This window comes from Macaca nemestrina, chromosome 14, assembly GCF_043159975.1.
Source record: "Macaca nemestrina isolate mMacNem1 chromosome 14, mMacNem.hap1, whole genome shotgun sequence".
Taxonomy (NCBI): domain Eukaryota; kingdom Metazoa; phylum Chordata; class Mammalia; order Primates; family Cercopithecidae; genus Macaca; species Macaca nemestrina.
The window spans coordinates 109,185,923-109,211,037 of NC_092138.1; the positions used below are offsets into that span (position 1 = coordinate 109,185,923).

At 49.6% G+C, this 25,115-nt stretch overlaps 2 protein-coding genes across 26 annotated transcripts in view; one reads left to right on the top strand and one right to left on the bottom strand.

Annotated features, from left to right (window-relative positions):
* Window positions 1-25,115, top strand: part of LOC105463938 (Ral GEF with PH domain and SH3 binding motif 1) — a 309,104-nt gene that overhangs the window by 169,779 nt on the left and 114,210 nt on the right. The window lies entirely within an intron of this gene.
* Window positions 576-25,115, bottom strand: part of LOC105463937 (angiopoietin like 2) — a 36,243-nt gene continuing 11,703 nt past the window's right edge. Inside the window, exons 1-5 of one of the 2 annotated variants that reach the window (XM_071078846.1) lie at window positions 24,485-24,508; window positions 21,055-21,920; window positions 6,549-6,742; window positions 4,910-5,180; window positions 576-2,382 (exon numbers count right to left, since the gene is read on the bottom strand). In XM_071078846.1, the coding sequence (XP_070934947.1) occupies window positions 2,183-2,382; window positions 4,910-5,180; window positions 6,549-6,742; window positions 21,055-21,871 (1,482 nt within the window). In that variant the 5' untranslated portion in view covers window positions 21,872-21,920; window positions 24,485-24,508 and the 3' untranslated portion in view covers window positions 576-2,182. Of the gene's footprint in view, window positions 2,383-4,909; window positions 5,181-6,548; window positions 6,743-21,054; window positions 21,921-24,484; window positions 24,509-25,115 lie in introns of those variants that run through there. The other variant, XM_011711383.3, reaches the window with a different exon arrangement.

Sequence of the window (25,115 nt, forward strand, 5' to 3'; positions counted from 1 at the left end):
CCCAACCCACAGATTTGTTTTACAAGGAAACAGTTCTAGCGGCTAGTGTGGAAGTTGGATTGGAATGAGGGAGATGGAGAGTCCTGGTCTGGAGCCTGGTGCAGTAGTTGAAGGCAGAGGAGATGAGACCCTATGCTAAGGCAGGCAAGATAGCTTGGCATGGAGGGATGGATTGTCCTTGGCAGGGGAAGGGAGAGGTCCTTGTTTTTGATCTGAGCAATTGAGTACCTGGTGCCATTTGGTGAAAAGGGACCAGACCTAGAAGAAAGGTGTGTCAGGCATTAAGTGCACTGCCTGTAAGGTGCTTGGAGGACATCCGGTGGAGAAATCCAGGACACAGCTGGATGTGAGGAAGTGGAGCTCCAGAGAGCCATCTTGGCCTGAAGTACTATTGTGGTACTACTGTGGTCCCAGCTACTCGGGAGGCTGAGGGTATAAGTGGTAACCAGAGATAGGGTGAGTGTGATTTAAATGATTCTGGTGTGTGTCCTGGTGCCAAATCTCCTCCTGGTTTTACTTAAAGAGGCTCTGATATGGGAGACCCCCAGAAGGCATTCTAAAGCAGTAACACAGAGTGTAGATACATCCAAATAGCACTGATGGCTTTTATTGCAGATTCGTGTCATTACAAGGATAATCTGGGAATATATATTTTTTAAAACCCTCCCTTTTATATACACAAAACATGCTACATGGTACACTTTGTGAGAAATGCTGAGGTAATAGGCACACACCCAGACATGGACAGTACCAAACATCCAACATCTCACACAGCCTGGCCCACGTGCCCACCGGGAAGGGTCTCACCTTCTTGACTCATCCCTTGCCCCTCCTTGGCAATAGTCCTGGGAGTGCTGAGGCTGACACTTCGTGGCCAACAGGGCTCAGAAAGCCACCATGCTGCAGTGCATCAACCAAGGGGTCCGGTGACCCCTGATTATTCAGCAACTCCTGAGAAGTGGCCCATTTTCATTTTTGTGGCACTTGTTCTCCAGGGAAGTGTAGTTTGGAGATGAGATGCGGACTCTAGTCAGCCTGAGAGCGTGGAACCTCTGGTCTGTAGCCAGCTGGGGGCTGTGATGATCTGATGACTTCTGTTCAACCGATTATCTCCTGGCCAGATAGGTTATTATTTGTGTGAAGACTAAAATGACATGTAGGCTAAAGTGTGAATGGAAGATACAAAACTGCGAGTACATTATCTGTGTGACCAGTGGAGCTTTTGGCCTGGCCTTCCCTTCCCAACCAGAAACCTGGAGCCCAGAGTGTTTCCTACTCAGAAGCTGAGGAATCTTGCCTGGAAAGAAGGGGCTGTGTGACAGAAAAGGCAAGGAGTAGGTAGGCGAGGAGCATAACAGAGCAGAAAGGGGCCCTTGAACTGCGGTGAATGGCCAGGGACCGACACACAGAAGGCACTTAATGAATGGTGTCAAATAAAGGATAAGTGGGTGATGGATGGTGAAAAGTCCTGAGAATGGGGAAAAGTATGAAAATGGAGCGGGAGGGATTTTGAAATTTGATTAGGTGCCAAAAGGGGTTCTTAAGAGAAGAAGCTGGGAACCTCTATGTGAGAGGTTAGCATTGTAGACATCCTGGAAGAATCCAGGCACACGGATGCCAAGGGTGATCCTTTCAGTTGAGCCACAGTCTGTGATCTACCCTTAGACTCAAGTAATACAACACTAATGAAATGCTTTTCTCCTAAGAGCAAAGCTTCTGGTGACAGCTTCAACATCTGAGAACTGAATGTATGTGTATTTAGGTATGTAAGGCAACCCTATATATGGATCTAGATATATCACATGTGATGTATATCTAAATGCATATATATGTGGTATACACATATGTGCACAAGGGAGGCTCATACACATGTATATTATGAAGGTATTTTGCAGTTGTGTTTTTATTGTAGAGACTTAATTTATTTAAAGAGTTGTCTGTAGTCCTGTCCTGTCCTGGAGACATGAGGGGCTGTCTGGTGTGAAGGAAAGTAGGAGGGATAGAAAACACTGTATCGATTCAGTTCCATCATCTGCTGCAGTGACTTCGGAAAACAGAATCCAGCATCCCGGTCCTCCCAGCCTCAGGATGAACTGGTGAGGAGTTGTTCTTTGTGCTGTGGCCAGTGTGACCAGGGTGGGCTCCTGGCAATGGCCATGAGAGGTCAGGAGGGGGAGCTGGCTTAGTGGAAGGTGTTGGGGTTCGGTCGGATCATCATAACCACTTTCTTGAGTGAGTAAGAGCCTCCTCGGAACTCAGCCCAGTAGACTCCGTCCTGGTAGCGGCTCCGGTAATGGCCCCCACGGTACCAGACCCCGTTGAGGTTGGAGTGGGCACAGGCGTTATACCACCAGCCTCCCTTCTGGTAGTGGGCACAGTTTCCTGCAAGAGAGAAGGCAGTGAGAGCGTGTCTGGGAGGAGGCCATTCTACCTGTGTCCGTAGTTTGCTCAGGGCTTTCAGCAAAACCCTCTCTGGGAGGCATCTGGAGCAGAAACGCTTGGGAGGTGGACCCGTCTCCATGGGTGGTGAGAGGCCATGCATCAGGCCTACCTTTGAGGCTCAGCTTTATAACTAACTAGCTGTGTGATCTCAGACAAGTGACTTAACCTCTCCCAGCCACTGTATCCTCATCTGTAAAATGAGAATAAAAATGACGCCTGCCGCACAGGAGGGCTCTGAGGATTGAATGAGGATGCGTACTTGACACTTAGCCAGGGCTTGGGTGCAAAGGAGGCCCCAAGGGAACTCCACACTTTGTGTTCTGATAGGAAATGGAGATGGCCTGAGGTGGGCAGGGAGGGAGAAAAGCTTTTCTTTAGGAATTTTTAGAGTTGAAACGGTTGGGTCAGGAGTCTTCATAGAATGACAAAGGAAGTGTTTAAGAAGAAATGCTCCTCCAGTCCTCTCTGGCTTGTATTCCATCCAAAAAATTTTTTATATTACTTCACAAAGGAAAGGTATTTCCATAAAACTCTTGGCATTATCACATCATGCTGAATTTTGCTGCCAAGGACAAGCAGTTCAGAACAACAGTAAAAACTGTGGGAAGGTGCGCGCGGGCATGCAGGGGCAGCGCACTCTGTGGCAGGAGGAGAGGGGGCCACTATCTGCCAGCATTGCTCTTAGTGAAGGGGGGTCCCCACTTTCCTGACTAGGCCTCGCTTGGGGACCCTGTACTCAGGGGAGGGGCTGCTCCAGTCAGGATTGTGGGTTGGAGGGCCCAACAGAGCAGGTGGCCGAGGCCGTGGGATAAGGTGAGGAGGTCGCACTCAGTCTGAGGCAGAAAGCAAGAGGGGAGCTGCAGCCCAGGTTTTCCTAGAGTTTTTCTGGGGGTCCTTCTGGGTCATGATTCCAGGCCACAGGGACCAAGTGGCAGTGTTGGACTGGTATAGCAGGGAGATCCTTGGACACACCATAACCAGCCTCCTCTTTGCCAGTGGAGGCCCCACACACCTCCGGGGACAAGGAACTTGCCAGCCACTGATTTTGTTGCTGGCTAGATCTGAGTTTGGATCATAGAACACACTTTCCGCTCCCTAAGGAGGCGGCCCTCCAGAAAGGCTGTAGCAGCCCCGTGTCCCAGGGTCTGACCAGCTCTGAAGGTCATCCTCCTGCCCTGCTCTTCTAGAAGCCTCGGCAGCCCTACTGCTTCAGAACAAGGGCCTGCTCCTCCTCCAGGGCCCCTTCGGGCTGGGCCAGTTCAGTGTCAGTGGGTGGACAAGGTGTCTGTGTGATGTAGGGATGGGCAAGTCATGTCCTTCCTGTCCCCTGATGTTGGGAGAATTACCCTTCAGAATGTGGCTGCCATGGGGACCTGGCATGGAGGATCCCCTCCACCTTAGTGTGTAGGTTTCAGGGCCTGCCTGAAGTGCAAGCCATTTGTAGGACAGTCTTGTGAGCTCGCTTCTCAAGTGGGAGGGAGTAGCCTTCTGACCAATACCACATAGGAAACGTAGGCAGGAGAGGACTGGGTTTGCCCATGAGAGCAGACAGCCTGAGCCTGGGGGCGGCATCAGCCGTCAGGTGGTGCCAGCCTCAGTGAGGAGCGTGGCAGGGCCGAGAGGGCTTCATCTCAAGAAACTGGGTGTTGGCCCTGGGGAGACATTAACTATGTGGGAGTCTGATATCTGGACTCGGGGCCGGACCATATCTATGTTTCTTCTAATTTTCTGTTTTTTCTCTTGTTTTTTTGTTTAATAAAGACTTCTTAGTAAAGACCTAGATTTGAAGCATGTGGTCTTAGACAAATCACTTTCTCTCTCCTATCTGCTTTCCTCTTAATAGCTTTCTCTCAGCACTGCCCTAGCATTACATGCAGTAACAGTGACCATGAAGAAAGCCAGCTGGTGTGGGGCCCTCGCTGTGTGCCAAATCCTAGACAAAGCACTTTAGGTACATTCTCTCTACCCTTCTCCCTACCCTGCAAGGTAGTTCTTGTCCTTCTTTTCAGATGCAGAAACCGAGACCCAGGGAGATTTAGCAGCATGCCCAAGGACACATGGCTGGTAGGAGGTGGGACCAGCACTGGAGCCCAGGTGTGTGGCCCAGAGCCTGCGCAGTTGGTTAGCTCTATACCAGGTGCCTTGGACAGAGGTGGTGAGGCCACAGCCCAATACATGTCTTTCTGCATTGGCCCCAGTTGGCCCTAGTACGTGTGATTTGTATACCTCTTTATGTCTCCTCACCCCATTTTTAAAAATTTGTCAATGCCACTCTGACCCAGCTTTGTAAAGGGGACCTGTGGGCAGAAGAAGGGACCCTCAGGGGGTGGTAACAGGGTCAGGCAGCTTGGCCCAGCTGCTTATCACCCTGGGATCTTCCCATTTCCAAGCCCTGGAGTCAGGGGCTCTGGCTGTGGTTGACCTCTTTTCCCTGCCCTGCACCTGGGTTTGACTCCACTTTTCCTACCTGTGTAAACATCGTGATCTCTGTCCAGGGTGGTGAACTGCTTGCCATTGTGCCATGTAAAGGAGTCACCCGCATTGCCGTGGTAGCGCCCCAGCCGCAGCTTATAATACTCGCTCTCAGGTTCCAGGCGGAAGCTGGCGTATTCTGCAAAGACTTTGCGGCCGGACCAGTCCTCCATGGTCACCAGGAGTTTGTAGTTGCCTTGGTTCGTCAGCCAGTAAATGTTCTCCAGGCCCAGCCAGTATTCGCCATCAATGTTCCCAAACCCTTGCTGGGGAAAACCCGGGAGAGTGTTAATGTGGGGCCTACAGTGCCTGCAGCCAGCAGGCCTGGCTGTCGGACACTCAGCCCTGGATAGAGGGGCCTGGGAAACAAGCAGAGCATGAAGCAGACCTGGTTCAGACCCCTACTCTACCACTGAATCTCTCTGTGACTCACACATTATTCAAAATATGTAGAGTGCCTACCCTGTGCCAGGCATCACGTGAACCCCAGATTCCTCGTTCTTACGTCAGGGAGGCTACATTACCTTCCCTACAGGCTTGCTGCAGGAACATGTGTGCTGGGGGGCAAGTGGAGGGCCTGGCACTCAGTAGGCACGCAGCAAGCATTCCTCAGACAAATCCCTGACCTTCACGGAGCTTCACCTCCTTCTCTGGAGATGGGCTGTGTGTGAGGGTCACGTGTAAACTCTAATGCACCAGACAGGTGTGAGCCGTGACGCATGTGTCCCATCCACTGGGGCTCCCCTCTAGGTCTACAATCTAGTGGTATCCACCGGCATGGCAGAGCCATGTGTGCAAGGCATCATGGCTTCAGGCAGTTTGTGAGCTTCAGTGTCAGAGGCCTCAGCTGCAGTCACTACTGGGCCAATTGCTGGCTTTGCAACCCTGAGCAAATTACTCCACACTTTCACCTGTAAGCTGGGTCCATAACATAACCTCCCTCAGGGGGTTGATACAAGATTAAACAAAATAACGCATGAAAGCCCTTAGCATGGTGCTGGCATGGGTTGGGCACTTGGCAAACCGAGCCACTCTTGCCTTCCTTAGTGCCACCTCTGTTTAGAGGGTGAAGAACCATGTATGTCTGAGTCCTGGCAACTTTCCCTGCTACACAGATGAGCATTTCAACTCCCTGGGAAGCAGGGAGCCCAGAGGATGAGCCTGGAATTAGGACTTGAACATTGCCACAGTTCCCTACCAGGACTCTCTGGGGGATTCTCCCAGGGACTGGGAGCCTTTTGGGACTTGCCCCTTCTGGGCTTTGAGAGCAGGTCTTTCTCCATGGAAACCCCTGTTGGGAATGAAATGCTCCCCACTCCTGGGCCCCTATACCAGCATTTCTAAACTCTCACCCTGTCCTGTGGGGCTGTGGTGGTCTGCTCTACTAACTCTTATCCTGCAGCAGTTGCTAGCAGCAGTCAGAGGAGGAGCTGGTTCTCACTACTCCTGGTGGGTTTGCACAGTGGCCCTGTCTGCATCCTTCTTGCCTCAGGTATGTGTGCTGTTGGGGCCGCACTGGCCTGGACTTGGTCAGCATGTACCTCTGAGTGGGCTCTTCTACTGGTTGCTCAGGCCTCTCTTGGGGTGGGCCAGTCATCTTGTGGGCAGCACAGCCAGCCCCTGCCGGGTCTCACCTTGTACGTCTCCCAGTTCCTGAAGAAGTTAACAGAGCCATCCAGGCGTCTCTGGATGACAGTCCAGCCGCCGGGGTCGTGTCTCTGGTCGCACCACACCTGCATGAGGCGGTTGGTGTTCTCCGGCTTCACCAGGTAGATGGAACTGGTGTCGTGGCCATCCTCCAGGGCCTGCAGGCAGTCTCTCCATGGGCCTGGGGACACAGACAGGCATATACATCACAGACCTGCCTGTCACCAGGCCACACCCCCAGCTGCACCTCAAGCAGGCACAACCTCCGATGAGGCTCCAGCTGTGAGCCATAGGCCCACAGTCTGAGGTAACCAATTTTTATTTTGCAAGTTTGATAAATAATTATAAAGACAAGAGCCTTGGACCGGGGGTCAGGATGCCCACACTCCAAGCTCACTTTCTCCTCTCACCCGCCTCACAGTGTGACTTTGGGCTTCTTCACTTCTCCCAGCCCTCAGTTTCTTCCAGTTGTAGAAGGGAGATCAGATTTCCCTCATACAGCGTTGTCAGGATTACTGAGATCATTTGGGGAGAAGTTGCTGGGGTGATCTTTTTCAGGTTCATTGTATTAGGAAAAAGAGATGTGGACCTACTAAATGTGGCAACATCGGTCAGTGCCTGCAGGCTCTGATGGCTTTGTTTCTGCAGGGAAACTCGGTTCCACTGGATTACTGTTTCTGGGGGCCAAGTGCAGTTGGCCCCCTTCAATTCTGACTCCACATCTGCCCTTCCAGTGACAGTGCTTCGTGATGACTGCTGCAGCTTTTACTAAATGAACTTCCACAGTCACGGGGGCCTAGGCCATGCCCAGAATTTGGCCATGTAGCCAGAGACTTTGGGATATTCCTGGGATTCACTCACTGCTCTTCAAGTGTCTTTTTAGGGAGCCAGGTTCCCTTTCAGCTCAATCTGTGTGTTTTCCAAAGGAAGCTCAATGAGGGCCAGATGCTCGACCTCATGCATTCTGAGGTCTTCCTGGCAGGCTCATAAACTTAAAGGATGATGTCTAGGATACAGCCCAATCCATGGCTCTCTTCTGAAACTGAGACCAGAGGGTTCTGTGATTCTTTGTGACTCCACTGAGCTTGGGCAGCCCAGTCAGAAGGAATGGGTGTTATACCACAGGTCTTTCAGCCCTCACCACCCCTGCCCATCAACTCTGCCCTCCCCAGGCAGTTTCTTATGTTCCAGTGTTGGTCACATCAGCAAGAAGGTACAAGCTTGAGTCACCAAGGGTCTGGACAGTCTGGGGCCTTTCTCATTGATCTGAGGAACTTTTAGAAGGTCTTCAAGGCCTAGCCATTCGATGAAAATGGCTGAAAGAAAGAAAATCATGTTTTGCTTCAGTCTCTTCAAAATATTCCCCATAGGGCCGGGTGCGGTGGCTCACACCTATAATCCCAGCACGTTGGGAGGCCGAGGCAGGTGGATCACAAGGTCAGGAGATCGAGACCATCCTGGCTAATATGGTAAAACCCCATCTCTACTAAAAATACAAAAAATTAGCCAGGTGTGGTGGCAGGCACCTGTAGTCCCAGCTACCGGGGAGGCTGAGGCAGGAGAACCGCTTGAATCCGGGAGGCAGAGGCTTCAGTGAGCCAAGATGGCCCCACTGCACTCCAACCTGGGCGACAGAGTGAGACTCCATCTCAAAACAAACAAACAAACAAAAAATCCCCACAATGAGACTGGTTAAGGACGAAAGTGCTAAGAAAGTACCATTGTATATGTTCTATCAATTTGTGTGTTTATTCAACAACTGTGTATTGAGTCCCAGCCTCTGCAGATGTGGTGCTGGGCAGCGGAAGCTCAGGGCAGGGTGGGGCTGCTCTGATGCCCAACGAGGGAGGAGCTGACCTCACTATCTCCTCCCCACTTGAATTCCTGTAGATCCTGTCCTTTCTCTTTCTGTGGGAGTTGAAGGGAGGTGCCCATCAGTGACAGGTGTACTCAGCTTTTCTGGTGCAGGTCACACTTCTCACATTCCTTCCTGGCTGGTGTTTGGGCTCAACTAGTTCACAGGTAATGGTTATAAACCAGACAGACTTAGGTTTCTGGTCTCTGTTAGACATTTCAGGTGGGCTCTGCCTGAGGCCTTGCAGGAAGAAGCCTTGTGTTTGAGCATTCATCCACCTAGAACCTGACGGGAAGCCAGGCGCTGTCTCGCTCATTCCTTGCTTCCCACTGCCCAGTATTGCCCCGAGAAGAAAGATTGGTTTGGGTGCTGACAGTTAACTCAGGGGGCTTCTCCCTTCATCTTCCAGGGAGAAACTTCTCACCCATTTACCTTTTTGCCAGGCCTCTTCTCCAAAGGATGGGGCAGGACCCAATACTCCCCACCCCTGGGTAGCAGATGGGGCACAAGCAGCTGCTTCCTTTGGCAGTGCCACTTCCCGCCTTTCCCCTACCACCCCCTCAGTATCCTTCCTGGGGAAGGGGAGGCCAGACCTCCAGAAAGAGCATTTGTGAAGGAGAAAAAGGTTTTGGTTGTGTTCAGCTGAAGCCCCAGGGACGGAGGCAGAGAATGGGAGTCTGTCCCCAACAGCTGGAGCAGAGCGCCGGTGGGCGTGGGAGGCCTCCTAGCTCCTTACCAAGTCAGCAGCACAGGAGAGGCCGTTTGATGCGAATACTGGTGACGGAAGATCCGGCAGAAGCCTGCAAAATAACGCCCACTGAGAGAGAGCAGCCCAGCCTCTTACTGCACAGCTGCCAGGACTGCTGCAGAATTGTCAGATGTAAAGGCTGCCTTTGAAGGAGGCGCCACGTAGGGAGAGGCTGTGGAGGCTGCTGGGGGAGTGGCAGTTGGCCTCGTGGCTCCAACTGGGGCTGCCTTTGTGGGCGCCATCAGTGATCTCAGTTTTACCTTTGGCATTTCCACCAAGGGCTCTATTTAAAGGCAAGTGTTTTTAAATGTTTGGGGGCTACTAGTCCCTTTACGAATTTGGGGATGGTTCTAGATTCTTTATTCAGAAAAATGTACAGACTCACACAATTCTGTATACAGTTTCAGAAGGTAATAGATTCCCAAAGTCCCAGGTTATAAACTCCTTGCTCTAAGAGTCATGACTGAAGTAGTAATATTAATAGCCAGTGTGTACTGAGCATTTCCTATGGTCCGAGGCACGTATTTCCACAGCTGACCCTCCTGACACTCCTATGAGGTAGGAAAGCAGACCCTGTGGTCATTAGGGGATCCCCTCGAGGTTACCTGGTGGGTAAGGGACCCAGCAGTTGTATGCACCCAGGGCGTGTCCAGAGCTCACACACTAAAGTACTCTTCTTTTTCCCCAACCAGAGCGAACTCAAGAATCAGGGACCCAGGCTGACTTAGCTCTGTGTCCTTAGAACTAATGTTAATCTTTGCCAGTCAGCCAGCGACAAAATAAAACATAAAAATTTACAGTTCTTTGTCAAGGTATAAAACTTTTAAAAATCTTTAATGAGTTTTTTCTTCCATATTTACCTTTTGGTGTTCTTTGCCCATTTTTCAACTATTCTAGTGTCTGTTATGATGTAGAAGAAGTTTTTCTTTTTTAAAAAAGGCAAACATGGTAATTCTTTTAAGGCTTTCTAGAATAATGGAGTAGGTATCAAATAGTGTCGAAGTGTTTAGTATTTTCTGCTGTTACAGAAAATGTGCGTATGTGTCTGTACACTGAATTTCACATGACAATCAGGCCCCATTAGCTTCTGTCGAAAACACATATTCAAACACAATTTCCCTCAGAACCCTTAGTAGACCTCTATGAAATCTCCTGCATTCAAACACATTTCCTTTTCACACATTAAAGGCACCAGTGGCAAAGGTCAGAAACATCAATGATGGATGAAAATTAGTCAGAAAAAGAGTTAACATTGAAAAATTATCAGCAGTAAAATTATGTGGCTCCCTTGAAATAGCAGAGACAAAGCATCCTACTTTGAGGAGAAATCCACAACTGTAACATATAAATAATACTGTGAAAAATCTATATCGGTTCCATATAAACAATGCCCTCGTAGGGGGCCAGGCAAGGGTCAGGCCTCGATGGAGGAAGACCTGGCTGAGGACGCAAGGGCTGGAGGAGGACTCCACACTTGGAGTCAGGAGCCCTCGGCTCCAATGTCGATGGCCTCACCTCTGCACAGTGTGACTTTGGCCTGGGTCCTCATGGAGCCTCAATTTCTTCTTCTGTGAAATGGGGAGGAGACCATAGCTGTTCTGAGAATGTCGTGAACACAAGAGCGGCCAGCATGGGGGCCAGCTGGGGCAGGTGCTCTGTGAAGATTATCCCTTTCTGTTTCCTTTGATAGATGAAAGCTGACATTTTTGAAGTTGTTCACCTCCCCAACTCATTCCTCCTCCACACACACGTTACTACGTTTGCTTTTCAATACAAGACTAAATGTAAGATATTTACCAGTAGATGTTTTCCGTATATTTTTAAGTCAGAATTTCAGTGCAGAAGGCCACAAAGATATATTGACGTGAAGAATGGAAATCTTTTTTGTCAATGAAACTGAGTTTTCAGTGTGCAGTGGGCAAAGCGCTCCCTTTGGACCAGTGCAGAGTACCTAGTGGTGTTTAACTTGGCGCCCCTTCTGAGAGGGCAGCTCTGCCCAGAGCATCAGGCCAACACTAACTCGGCAGCACCTGGGCTCAGAGTGGAGCGAATGCCCCGACCTCATCTCTATAAAGACCACATTTACATTCTTGGCGGAGCTGTGGCCAAATGTTCCACGTGAAGAGAAGTGCGGCCCCGTGGCTGAGCCGAGTCTGTGTGGTTCCCTGGAGAAGCAACAAGGGTGGGAAGGCACACAGGGTCTGGGGTCAGGAGGCCTCCAGAGGAGGGACATCAGCAAGTGGGGGAGTACCAAGTACACAGGTCTCAGCCCGGACCCCACTGCCACACCCTGGTAAGTGTTGGAGGTGATCAGCTTTGGGTGCTTCCTTCCTCCTCCCTGGGGCTCTTGACAGGGATTAGGCACACAAGGACTATGGCCTCCCAGGAAACGAGGACCCACTTGATTGATGGCTGATTCAGTGCTTGCTACCCCCAACACAGGGCCTTTCAGGTCAAGCTGAGTTAGAACCGGCACCTAGGCCAGGCAAGCATAACATCCTATTTACAGTTCTCTTTCTGTGGATCTGGGGCGGACCAGCATCAGCCTGATCTACCCGTCCAGGCCCTAGTGGAGAAATGGGCTCACAAACTGCATCAGCTCTCAGTGCAGTGCTCCTCCTACTAGGAAAACATGGCTCCGTGAATATCTGACCTTGAGGCTGGGAGCTAAGCAGTGCGGCCTCTGTGGGCAAGAGGGATGCGTCTTCTCCCTGATGCGCCTGAGGTGTGGGGGGAGGAGCAGAGTCCTTCCTGCCCACAGCACAACTGGACCCCGTGGCTGGCCAGCAGCCCGACAGTCCTCTTTATCCCCGAGTCCAGCCCCAGGTGTCAGAATTTGACCACCTTAGGCTACTCAGAGGACCCTGAGTCCTGTGGGAAATGTTCTGGGGGGCTCTTAGTTCTGGGAAGTTGCTCCCGTGAATATTTGAGTCCATATGCAGGCTCTAGGGAGAAGCTTCTGTGTTATCATTAAGATGCAGTCTGCTTTTAATGAGAACTGTATGCTGTTTTCACTTACTCTCACTGATGGTCTGTCTCCAAAAAGTCTTCTCACCACTCCCTGAAACATTTTTCTAACAGGAGAAAGGACTAACTGTTGAAATTGGATCTGCAATTTCCTACCCAAATGAATGCATCTGAGTGCCACAGCACGTGGCCTGCTTAGGTGAGAGTCCCACCCAGGCCAGCATCAGGACTCACTGGGCACCCCATGAGGGCAGGAGAACAGACACACAGGGTCAGGGGATGGGGTGTGCGGGGTGGCCACAGTGAGGAGCAGTTGTATGGGGATCTTCGAATCTCATTTATCCAGAGGCTTGGCAAAGTAAGGTTTTGGTTATGGACGTATATATATATATATATTCTATGTCAGTTACTGCTTTTCAGTGAACCAGAGTACAAAACAATAACCTAAACACAGGAGTAGCTTGTATGGTCCCAAAGGCATTTCAGTTCCTGCAGAACCTCAGAGTTAACATCACACATATCATTTCTGATCATTCCAGGGAAAAGGTCCAAATGCTTGTGCCTGCTTTCAGTCCTCTTTAGTCCTGAAGCAATGGGCATGGTGCCTGGGGCCAATGAGTGTTTCAGGAGTTGATGAAAATGTTTGAGGCCTCAAAAAACTTACTGGCTCTAAAATATGAAAAGAAAACTACAAAATCAAAATTTATTGTGGTAATTAAATTTCTACAAAGTGTAACATCTTGTCAAGTTTATTAATTGTTAAATTTTGTCTTCATGAAAATGTTATTACTTTTGAAAACAATTTGTAGGTTAGATTTTTTTCACTTCCCAAGAATTCCTGAACATGCTTGATGTTTACTGAGAAATTAGATCCAACCATAAATTAATTGAGTTACTCTTAGCCAAATAATTTTAAAAGCAAAAGTATTAAATCCTTTCAAAATTGTTCCAGTAAAAATTATATTAAATGTGTGAGGTAGGTCATTTCAATGCATGTGGTACAGCCTGAGGCCTCTCAAATAAGAGCTCTTAGGGCCCAGAAAGGGCTTATAAAGGTCCTGTTTCTGTTCGTTTGACCCCAGGAGAAACAGACATTGTAGCGCTGCTTCCCAGAGGCCACTGTCCAAAGCATTGCGCCACTCTTAGGTTTCCACCAGCGCCGTTGGGCAGGAGGAGAAACAGCGGCTTTAAAGACATTTTTAAAAAGAGTTTGGAAGGGGCTTTGGTGGTCTCACTGTGTGCAGAGGTGAGCAGCTCACCTTGGCTCCCTGGGGGCAGTGGCCAGTTGCACCCAAGGCTTTCTGGGTGAGGGAGGTCTCTGATGTAGAGGTGGGCAGTGCCCCAAGTTTCCGCAGGCACACTAATGAGAGTGACCATGGCTCTGTCAGAGACTGTGGTGCTGTCCTGCAGGCATATCATAGAAGAACTTACCAGATCCATGACTACAGTCCACAGATACTGGACAGGTAGCAGTCCCTGGTTAATTGGCCAGCCTATTAACCCCTTCCAAAGAATGGATCAGCTTCGTTGGTTTCTTCTTCAAGAACCTACATCGGCTTTCATGGGTGACTTTTAATCTTCCAAATGCTCATGAACCCTTCGTGTACTCTTTTCTATAGTTTTACTGGGGCTTGACCACAAGCCAGTTGTATGTAATTTCTAGTATACATGCTTTTTCTTTTCCTGAAAACAGGACATTTGTCTGGCACCAAGCCTTGTCTCCATGATTTCTTGACTATCACTGGCACTGGTTCTGAGAGCACTGCAAGGCCCTTACCTTCCTCATCACCTCCTTCAGGAAGCCTTCCCCAACCCCAGGAAAGCTACTTAATCCTTTTCAGGGTTCCCAAAATGCTTTGTATATGTATCTCTACTGGAATAAAATAAGAATGGTGATGATCATGTACCTAGAGCCTTTCATGTGCCAGGTGCTTTGCACACTGTTTGATTTCATCCTCGTAAGGCCCTGCACCTGTGAGAAAGCCAAGGCTCAAGAGGATCGCATGGCTGGAAAGTGGAGGATCTGGGATTAGAACATCAGGTTCACCTTCTGTGCTGCAGTTATCACACCACATTAGGATTGGTGGGGATCTGTGTCCCCGTAAGACTGTGGGCTCCTTTCAGGCGGGAGCCCTTGCAGGCTCACTCCATGAGTCCCTACATGCTCTGTGTGCCTCCCTCCATCTTTCAACCCTCCATCCTTCACCCTCCATCCTTCACCATCCTGAGCTGCATCCCCTTTGCTACCTTCATTCTGTGCTTTCCAGCTGAGAACCAATAATAATAAATCCATCTGGAAACAGAGACCCCACAACAGATGATAATCCACATCCAGACCAAACCCTGGCAAAGGAAACCTGCTTTGTGGGAAAGTCTGGACAGTTTGTAGTAGTCTGTCTGCACATTATGCCTGGGATGGTGCCAGATGAGTAGATTTTTTGTTCATTTGGACCCTATTCTAGACATACCATCTAAGATACTTAATTTCATCATTTAGGAGCTATTGTATTTATAATTTAAACAAATTCTCTTAGCATGGTTTTTCTCTGTACGTACAGTAGTTTTGACTTATTGTATTCAAAAATATCAGGAAAAAGTAGCTTATTTTTTTTAAAAAGCAAAGGATCACATAAATAGTCCAGGCCCTGTAGCTGCATAGGCTCATCTTGAGATACAAGATGAGGACCATCAGGCTGATTTTCAGCATAATCTTTGACCAGATTCATGCCAGGGAGAGCCGAAGTTGAGGCAGTGGTGATGCGGGGATAGTAGGAAAGATCATCTCCAGTGTTCCCATCAAGCGGTCTCTGCTGCCTGCCTCCTTCACTGATGTGGGCATAAACCACTGAAAGTATATACGTCATTACTTTTATAAGACTGAACCTAGTCCGTTTCCTGATGCTATAACAGAATAGCACAGACTGGGTAATTTATAAAGAAAGGAAGTTTATTTGGCTCACAGTTATGGAGGCTGAGAAGTCCAGGAGCATGGTGCCAGCATTTGTATGAGGCTAACTTAATACTACTTTATTTTTTTTATGGGGGTGGGGGCTGGGGGGGACAGCATCTCAGGATTAGTACTATACAAGTTCACCGCAGCAATCCATTTGTATGACCATTTAGCTGGCCACAGATGCCTGATCTCTAGGGTTTTCTAGATTTCTTTCAGTTTGCCAAGTACCAATCTTGGGATTTTCAGGCATCAAGATCCCAGATCATGAGTTTTTTTTTTTTTTAACAGTAACAAGTTGATAGTTTATCTCCTATGACTGTAAATACCCTGAGCATTTAGCCAAGTGTCATCTTTGGAAAACTGCCTGAGGAATGGAGGGGTAGCTTTCCATCACACTCAAAAGGCTCTTTGTGATCAGTTCCCAAAGGTACCAGAAGAAGAGGAAGAGAAAGCAAAGCAGTAAGGGAGCTGGCCCTCCTGGAACCATCATCCAGGTGGGCCATCTTCCTAGAGTAGATTTTGTTTAGGAAGAAGCTAGCAACGAATGCTCTTTGAGAAATCACTGGATTATGTAGTTTGTGCTAAATTTGGAATCTTATTTTGTTTAACAAAAACTTTTAGAATAAAAGAAAATATTATACAGTGGAAACAGCACATGCTCTGAAGGCAGGAGTCCTGGGTGGGCTTTTGCCTCAGCCCCTGTGACCTTGAAGGCTGAGTCAGAATGGGCAGAGTCACCCTCACTCACCACCATCACCACACACACCCTGTGCTTCTCCACCTCTCTGCAGTGCTTGGGCCTGGACGCCCAGCCTGCTGGAGCTGACCCAGCCACGCATGGGTTGACACCTTTTCACCTGGTTGCTTGTTTGACCTCCAGAAAGAATGGGAGCTACAACATCATATATTTCTCTGTTTTAAAACATACCATTGTGCTGGGGAATCACAATCGTGTACATATTTCCTACCTTATAGGGTGGAATAAAATACAGGTGGAAAATCTATCTGGGAAAACACTCTTGTTCAAGTTGTCCATGCCATCCTGGCCATAGCCCATCTGTTGTGAGATGGGGTGGCTTCCACCTGTGCACTGTTGTCACTGAAGCAATGTGGGGGCCTCCTAATGTGGCCCCAAGGGAAGGTCATGTCTACTGATATTTATATAGTCAGGGCTAACATTTAAAGAAATCAAAGCTTCACACTTAGCTGTATGTTGAAAGACTTAGCTATACACTGAAATGCTGAGTAGAAGGAACCCCAGAGGATATGTCCAGATTGGATAAAAGTTAAAAAGTAGACTTCAGTTGGGTCCATTTGCTGGGAGTCGGGTGCACATTGTGCTTTCTGCTGGAAAGCTCGGCTGGTTCCTGCTGGGCCTGGGGACGGGGAGCACGATGGTGGTGGGTTGGTAGCAACAGTGTTTTGTGTTATCAGAACCATGAGCATTCTAATAACAAATCTACCACCTCTGTTCCCAGAGCTCATTTTAAGGAACTGTTTGGAACAGGGCACCAGGAAGTAGAGAGAGAAGGTCAGGAAGTAGAGACAGAAGGTCAGTTCCCTGTGGCAGCTGGGGCCAAGTCAAGCATTCACAGGGTGATTTTTACACCAGTTCCCCTCCAGCCTTCCCGTGGAAATGTGCAATATCCAGAGTAGTTAAGACACACTTTGGTTTGAGTCTTGGCCGACCCACTTACTAGCTGTGTACCCTTGGCTAAGCTACTTAACCTCTGTGAACCTCAATATCCTGCAAGTTACAAGTCCCAGGATCGATCTCTGCTCTGCCACCAACAGGCTCTGTTACAGGAAGGCCGTGCTAGGGGATCTGAGAGGCCCCTAACAGTTCCAGTATTTCATGGTTTTATGGCCCCTTCTTCTTCACTCATTGAGAAATAAACTGAACTGGTTGTATTCTCTTTCTCAGGAGAGAAAACAGCTAAAAGTGCTCACTCCTTTTGGTCGTTAAAGATTAGTTTCTGACAAAGCCCGTCTGTGGCAGCTGCTGTTGGCACTCTCGTTTCCTCCCTGATCAGTCTCTGGGATGGCACTGCGCAGGGGGGCTGGCACACGTGTGGCTCTGCCTTGGGTGGTCTGAGAAACAGTACCAGAACCCAGGTGCCTGCTCTGTCCTTTGCCTCTTAGAGAATGACCGCTGTAGCCTTCCTCTTTAATAGCAGCAGCAGGATACATGGGGCAGAGGACCACAGACAGGGCCATTTGGCCCAGGCCTCATCACAGCATCATCCTAACTAAAATGCCTTCGGGTCTGGCCAGACCTGAGAGACACAGGACAAAGCCCAGGTCAGGGGGCAGGGAAGCCAGGAGCTGCCTGTGCCTCCTCACTCAGGCTCTCAGCAGGCCATTCTGACCTGGGGCCACCCTGTTACTGTCTCAGTAAGGCTGGGAACAGGCTTGTGAGTACAGCTTCAGATAAGCAACCATGGCTCCCTTGGGAAGGGCATGCTGTGGACAGACAAAGAAGAAAAGAGCACATGGCTCCGAGGTTGCTGAGTGAAAGGTTTGGAAGCTGCCAAGGCTCGGGTGCAAAGGTGTTTAATTGCAAAGGTGTTTCTGGCCGAGTGATGTCCCTGAGAACAAAGGATCTGTTGGATGAGAGCACAGAAGAGTGTTTTGTCTTCCAGGATCAGAACCTGCTCCAAGCCCTCTGAACAGACCTGATAAGAATGTTCTCTGCTGACTGGATGCCCTGACTGTTCTGTGCAGAGAGACCATCTGTTTTTTCCTCCCAGTTTAGTCCTCAACACCAGGAGAGGGCAGGGCCGTCCCCCAGCTGCTGTCTTCCTGGGCTCTGTCTACCCATTCAGCTTCCACAGCTAGGCACTCAATCCCAGCTGGCAGCGCCTTGTGTGGGAGCTCAGTGGTGAGATGGGTCACAAGAAATCTACTAGTAATGAGCAAGTACCAACATTGGTACGTAACAAAAAAGGATAAATTCTAATGCATTCAAGTTATCTCTGTGATGAAATCACTGCCATTCCCTCCCATGACAGCATGCTTTCTTAAGTGGGAGAAAAAAGATGGGTGAGTGCAGGACCCTTGGATACACACAGCCCACGCTGGATTGTGAACACAAAGAAGCAGGAGATTGAACCATCTGAGGTGCCAGGAGTGGAACGGTGCCCCTGGGCCCTTGCAAAGACTCATCTCCATCAGAGATCCACTAGTCACTTGGGTTCCCAACTCCCAGGTCTGCCTGGTAAAATCTTACAAATCCTTCAAGATGCAGCAAAGAAGTGCCACCTCTATCTAACTTCTCCCTTCCCTCTAGGCAGAATTAGTCATGCCACCTTACTGTCCCCCAGGGCACTTAGCACACCAGGGTATCACCACAGTGATCAGACAGCCCAGTTTTCACTGCATTCCTGATTTTAGAAATTTTGGCCTTGACAGATACTCCCTCTCAGAGAAATCTGTTGTCAGATCTGATGTGCTGATTTTAGGGACTAGAAATCATGGGCATTGGATGGATCCCAGATGCATTCATGCACCTGCCACCTCCCCCAGACTGAGCTCCTGGAGGTCAGGGACCATAGTTGTCACCTGCTTCCCCAAGTCTAGTGCTGTGACCAGCATGCAGTAGGGGCTCAGCAAATGTTGGCTGCACTACATGACATAATGTTTCATGCTTGATTGTATTGTATCCACAGCATAACACTGTGAGGTTATGACCCTTGTCCCCATTTTACAGAGGAGAAAATTGAGGCTCAGAAGAGTTAAAACTTTCTCGTGAGGGAACAGCTAACCAAGGGGAAGAGCATGGATGCAAACCCAAGTCTTTATTCCTATACTATGTATCTACCAGCTTAGTTCAAGCCCAGGAATGTCCTGAAATGTTTTGAGTTAGAAACCAGAGACACTTAGGCAGAGGAGAGGCCAGAGGAGATCTGTTGAGTAACCACTGAGTCCAGCCTGTCTCCAGTCAGGGTTATAACAACATTCAGCTGGGCCTTTGGTGCCCAAGGGCACGTTTTACCCTCTTGGTATTCTATCAAGACAAATTAACACACCCTGCCCTCTCTTTCAGAGCTTCTGATTTAAAGCAGACACGTGTACAGATGGAACGCCAGAGCTAAAAAAGGGACTGACTGTTTATTTCAGTCTCCTTGTTTTAAGATGAAAAGACCTAGATCAAAGGAGACTTGTAGTTTACTGTGGACCCAACATTGTGCTAAACATGTTTTTTTGCAGTATTTCATTTCCTAAAGTGACAGGCACTATTTTAATCTATCCTCAATTAACAGATGAGGAAGCCGAGCCTCAGAAGGACAAAGTGACTTGCCTAATGTCCCAGAGCTAATCAGTGGAGGAATCTGGATTTGAATCCAGGCCAGTCTCCTCCAAAGCGCCTGCCCTCAACCCTGCAGCCAGGCCAGGTCTTTCCTTTTAGGTGCTGCAGTGGATGTTCACCTTGCATTTAACTCACCTCCCCTGCCCCATCTGAAAACAATGCTGCCCTTGTCCTCTGCCCTGGCCACCCTCCTGCAGTCAGGTTCAGCCCCTCTTTGGAATTAGCAAGAAGCTGCTATTCCCAGTACTGGAGGTTATTTTTAAAAGTGTGAAATAAGTGTAAAGCAGGATATTTTCAGTAAAAATCTCTCCCTGCTTATACAATGAAGTGGTACCGAAAGCACTGACTTGGAGCAGATACATTTTTGCAGAGATGAATATAGTTCTCATGTGGCAGCCCACTGGGAAGGCTCAGGTGTTCTGGGTGAACAAGGCGCTGAGCTTCAGAGGACTGGATGTGTGCTGACATTCTGAGAGGGAAGCCTCTGGCCTGCTTCTTCCAGAAATGAGGATTCCTAGAGTCCTACAGCGTAGAGGAGTCAGCCGGATATTTAAAGTGAAAAGACCTGAATGCAAATCTAGCCTGAACACCCTAAGCCTATTAGCAAGTTACTCATCCTGTCCGTAAGGAGCTCCAGGAGTTAATTATGTAACCTACATGGAAATGTCCAGTGCCAGTATCTTGGGTAAGCTTTAAAACCTGCCAGCAACCCCATTCCTCCCCCATAACGGTATTTTGAGAATGGCTGTATTTTAAGATGAAACGTGTATGTAAGAGCATATGGAAGCATCATTGAAAATTCTAGACAGCAGCAGACTCTAGGAAGTGTGTGGGCTTTAGGAAGGACTCCTTCCCATGCCCAGCCCCTACAATGCATTTATCATATTCTTTTTTTTTTTTTTTTTTTTTTTTTTTTTTGTGACGGAGTCTCGCTCTGTCGCCCAGGCTGGAGTGCAGTGGCCGGATCTCAGCTCACTGCAAGCTCCGCCTCCCGGGTTCGGGCCATTCTCCTGTCTCAGCCTCCTGAGTAGCTGGGACTACAGGCGCCCGCCACCTCGCCCGGCTAGTGTTTTGTATTTTTTTCTTTTTTTAGTAGAGACGGGGTTTCACCGTGTTAACCAGGATGGTCTCAATCTCCTGACCTAGTGATCCGCCCGTCTCGGCCTCCCAAAGTGCTGGGATTACAGGCTTGAGCCACCGCGCCCGGCCGCATTTATCATATTCTTAACGTGGGTAATACTTTCTTTTCTTTTGGCCCATGGTTTATTTGGTGAGCATTTACAGAGGGCCAGCCCTGTGCCAGGCACAGTGCATGAGCTGCGGGAGAGACCTTCTCTTCTATCTGCCAACACACGGGATCGCATGCAGAGCCTAGAAAACTACAGGCCTTGGGTTCTTTCCTGCCAGAAACCAGAGAATGTTTGCCCTGTTCTGAAACTCCATTTCTTGGTAATGCCTTTGAGGATCCATCTAAGGAATGTGGTCCCCGCCCTCACCCCACTGGCTCCAGCAGCTCGGCCCAAGGGATTGCTGGGGGATTGTGCACGTCTTTGGCCTGGCTTCAACAGGCCGTGGCTTTTCCCCCATTTGTGGTCACAGCCAAGGGAAGCCTGGTGCCTGGCTCTGAGACCCACATGGAACACGATCCCAGAAGGACTTACCCGATGGCTTGTCTGTGGAGGATGGGAGGCTGGTGAGGGTGGGCATAGTGGGTAGAGGGGGTGGCAGCACCTTCAGGTTCTGGTCACTCTGGATCTCGTTGGTAGAGATCTGGTTGATGATGCGGTTGTAGGTGGGTGGCTGGTAGACCCGGGGCGGGGCAGCGGGGGGTGGCTGGGGGACGGGCCTGGCTGCGGGCACCCTCTGGCAGTGCTCCTCAAGCTGTGCGATGATCTCCGATTGGTTGTGGGCTAGTGTGGCCAGGTGCTGGTACTTGTGCTCCAGGTCCTTGTACTTGCTGGCCAGCTGCAGCATGTCGGCTGTCTGGTTCAAGATCCTGTTCTCCAGCTGGGAGAGCTCCAATGCATTGTCCCGCTTGCGGATGATCTCATGCAGGAGCTGCATGTAGAGCTGCGTGACCCGCGAGTTCATGTTGCGGCTCTCCTTGCGCAGCAGCTTCACCTCGCTCACAATGCCGCCGTCCACCTCCACCAGCTGCTGCAGCGTCTCTATCTGCCGCTTCTGCTTGAGCAGCTCATTGTTGAGCAGCTCCAGCTCCTGCTTATGCACTCGGTTCTCCAGAAGCACCTCAGGCTCCTTGGAGTTGACGCAGATGGCACCTGTGACCCGCTGCTGGGGCACAATGAAGGTGTAGGTGCACTTGTCCTGGGACTCGCCCGCCCGCTTGTACCTGTTTAGGTAAATGAACTCTCTTGGCGAGCCCTCCTCAGTGCCCTCAAAACCATCCTCCTGGCCTGCAGCAGCTCCCATGGCAGCCAGCAGTCCGAGCCACCAGCATGTCACGCACAGTGGCCTCATGGTCCTTGCAAAATGGTGGTTATTCTTTGTGAATAGAATCTATGAAAGCCTGAAAGTAAACAGAGGGGAGAATCAGTGACGGTCCCACCACTGTCAGTGCCCTGTGCTGTCAGTGATCCCAGCCTTCTTGCCAGGCAGGCAGAGCTTTCCAAAAACTCAGCTTCAGGATGCTGGGTTATATTCTCTTGAAGTCAGAGAACAGGCAGCCATTCTGGAAGCAAGAGGAGACAGGCAGGCTCCAGCAGAGGTAGAAGGGAAGAGGGAGGGTCTCAGAGCATCTAAAGGCAGGAGGCCCTGGCCCTGCTACTTCCAGAGCCAGCTCCAACGCCCGCAGCCGCCTTGCTGAAGTACTGGCCTAGAGCCTGAGAACCGTATCCAAGCAGCTTCAAGCTGGGGAGGGGAGGCAGAGGAAGGGTTTTCTGATCTCCCTCCTCTGCTACCTTAGGCTTCTCAGACTGTTAAGTCTACCTATTCTATACTTTCACACCCCCTGAACTTTCCCCTTGTAATACCTATCACAGCAGTGCTGAATAGCAGTTCTGTTTGATCTTCTCTGTTGGATTCTAACTCCATGAGGGCACGTCCTGTGTCTGATTCAACCCTGTATTCCCAGGATGTTGCACTTTGGGCAAATATTTGATAAATGAATGAATCGTTCAACATGTTATGGAATACATTCAGGTTTTAGTGGACAATGTCAGTGGAAGGATGTGTCCAGTTACGTGGCTCTGGTCACTGTGTTAGCTAAGCTACAGAGCCAAAACAGGAACAAACAATCAAGTTCTTCTGAATCCAAATATTTGTAATAGCCAGTGACAGCAGAGTCCTGACCACTGCGACGTGATTAAGTTAGAAGAGAGCAGAACACAGAATGTGTCTCTAGTTTTGCTTCACTTCTATTCTTGGACCATTCATCCCTTCACCAGATGTTCATTGAACACCTGTGATGTGCTGGACAGCATGCTGGTGGCTGGGGATACAGCTACCAACAGGATGGAGCCAGCCCCTGCCCTCATGGGGCTTTCATGTCATTATGCCGTTCCCAAATGCCGGAAGGCACAACTGTCACATGCTGTAAAGGGGTATTACAGGGAATTGACCTAATCGGAGGGTCAGGAATGCTTCCCTGAGAAAGTGCCCTTTACACTGACCCTTGAGGAATGAGTAGGCGTTAAATGGGCCAAGAGGGAGGGGAGGACATGTGCTAGATCCCTCCCCTTGCCCACTCGAGGGCCTTGCTCCAGCAGTCCTCACCATCTCCCCAACATCATCGTGGTTTTCCTATAATCGTACTGTTATTTTTCTCAACTTGAAGAAAACCCTCTCTTGACCTCATATCCCTTCTGCAGCTGTTGTCGCATTTCTCTGCTCCCCTTTTCAGCAAAGCCTCCCAAGAGTTGCCTGCACTCACCATTTCCAGAAAGTTCCTCTCTTCCTGGTCTCTCTTGAGCCCACCCTCATCAGACTTTGCCTCCTCCCCTGCATTCTAGGTTGCTCTAAACAGGATCACCAGTGGCCTCTGTTTGCCAGATGGAAGGGCTAGTTCTTTTTTTTTTTTTTTTTTTTTTTTGAGACGGAGTCTCGCTCTGTCGCCCAGGCTGGAGTGCAGTGGCTGGATCTCAGCTCACTGCAAGCTCCGCCTCCCAGGTTTACACCATTCTCCTGCCTCAGCCTCCCGAGTAGCTGGGACTACAGGTGCCCGCCACCTCGCCCGGCTAGTTTTTTGTATTTTTTAGTAGAGACGGGGTTTCACCGTGTTAGCCAGGATGGTCTCGATCTCCTGACCTCGTGATCCGCCCGTCTCGGCCTCCCAAAGTGCTGGGATTACAGGCTTGAGCCACCGCGCCTGGCCGGAAGGGCTAGTTCTTGATCCTCATTAATATTTTCCCTCTCACACTGCGGAATACAGTTGGGCTCCCTTCTTGACCTTCTTTCCTGAACGCCACCCTGCCTCCTGTCTTGCTGGCTGTTCCTCCTCAGAGCCTGTGCTGGTTCATCCATCCTCATATTCCTGTCCTTTCTCTTACTGTTGAGGGGGACCTAAAACTCAGTTCTCAGAATTTTCTTTACCTTAGTGATCATCCAGAGGTCACGTTGGTGATCACCCTCAAGTACTGATTACTTCGTGTTTATTTCTGGAACTCTCCCCTGGACTCTAGACTCATACATACAGCTGCTGCTTTGACATTTCCACTTGACTATCTGCTAGGTATCTCATCTCATCCAGAAATGAACTCGTTTTTCCCCATACCTCCAACCCAACCTGTTCATCCCAGTTTTTCCTGTGTTAGTAAATGTCCACTCTAGTTGCTCTGGCCAAAAGCCTTGAAGTCATCCTAGACGCCTTTCTTTCTTTCATACCCCACATCTAATTGACCGCCAAATTACAATACCAGAAATATTCTCAGAGTCCTGTGTCTCCCCACCTCCCTGCCACCAACCTGGTGCAACCCACCTGTGCCATTCACCTGGACTCTTGCAGTAATTTCCTAACTAGCTTCCCTGCCCCGGCCTTGCTCATCCTACCTTCTGTCCTCAACTTGGCAGCCAGAGTGGTCCTTTTTAAAAAGTCAAACGGGGTCACTCCTGTATTCAAAACCCCCAGTGGCTCACCATCTTGGAGGAAAAGCTAGTGGGTCTTCAAGGCACTCTATGATTTGGCCCCCACTTCCTCCCTGGTCTCGTCTGTGACCCCTCTCCCCTTCGATCATCTCCTCCAGCCACTTGGTTGGCCTTTTGGTTGTCCCTTGAGTGCTCTAAGCACACTTGGGACTCAGGGCCTTTATACTTGCTGGTCCTGGCCCCGTTCTTCATTGTTCCCTCACCTCTTTCAGTCTTTGCTGAAATATCACCTTCTCAGTTAGACCATCCCTGCTGATTGAAGATTGTGACCTCACCACTTTCCCCCTGCAGTGTCCTTATCACCATCAGATACAGGCTGTCTCCCTGCCCCATTCCCTTGAATGCAAGCTCCATGAGGGTAGGGGGTGTTTGTGTTGGTCACCGCTCCATGTGCAGGGCCTACCACGTGGCCTGAAATACATAGGAGCTCAATAAATATTTGTTGATGGAATGACAAGCCACGCCTGCCAACAGATGCTGAGCAGCTGGGAGTGCTGGAAAGAGGGATAGACTGGGGCGGGGATCCCATGGACAAGTGACTGCCTGAGGAGGTCAGAGCTGTGCAGAGGAGGGCCTATGTATGTATTTGTTAATAACATCCATTGACCGAGGTCCACTATAT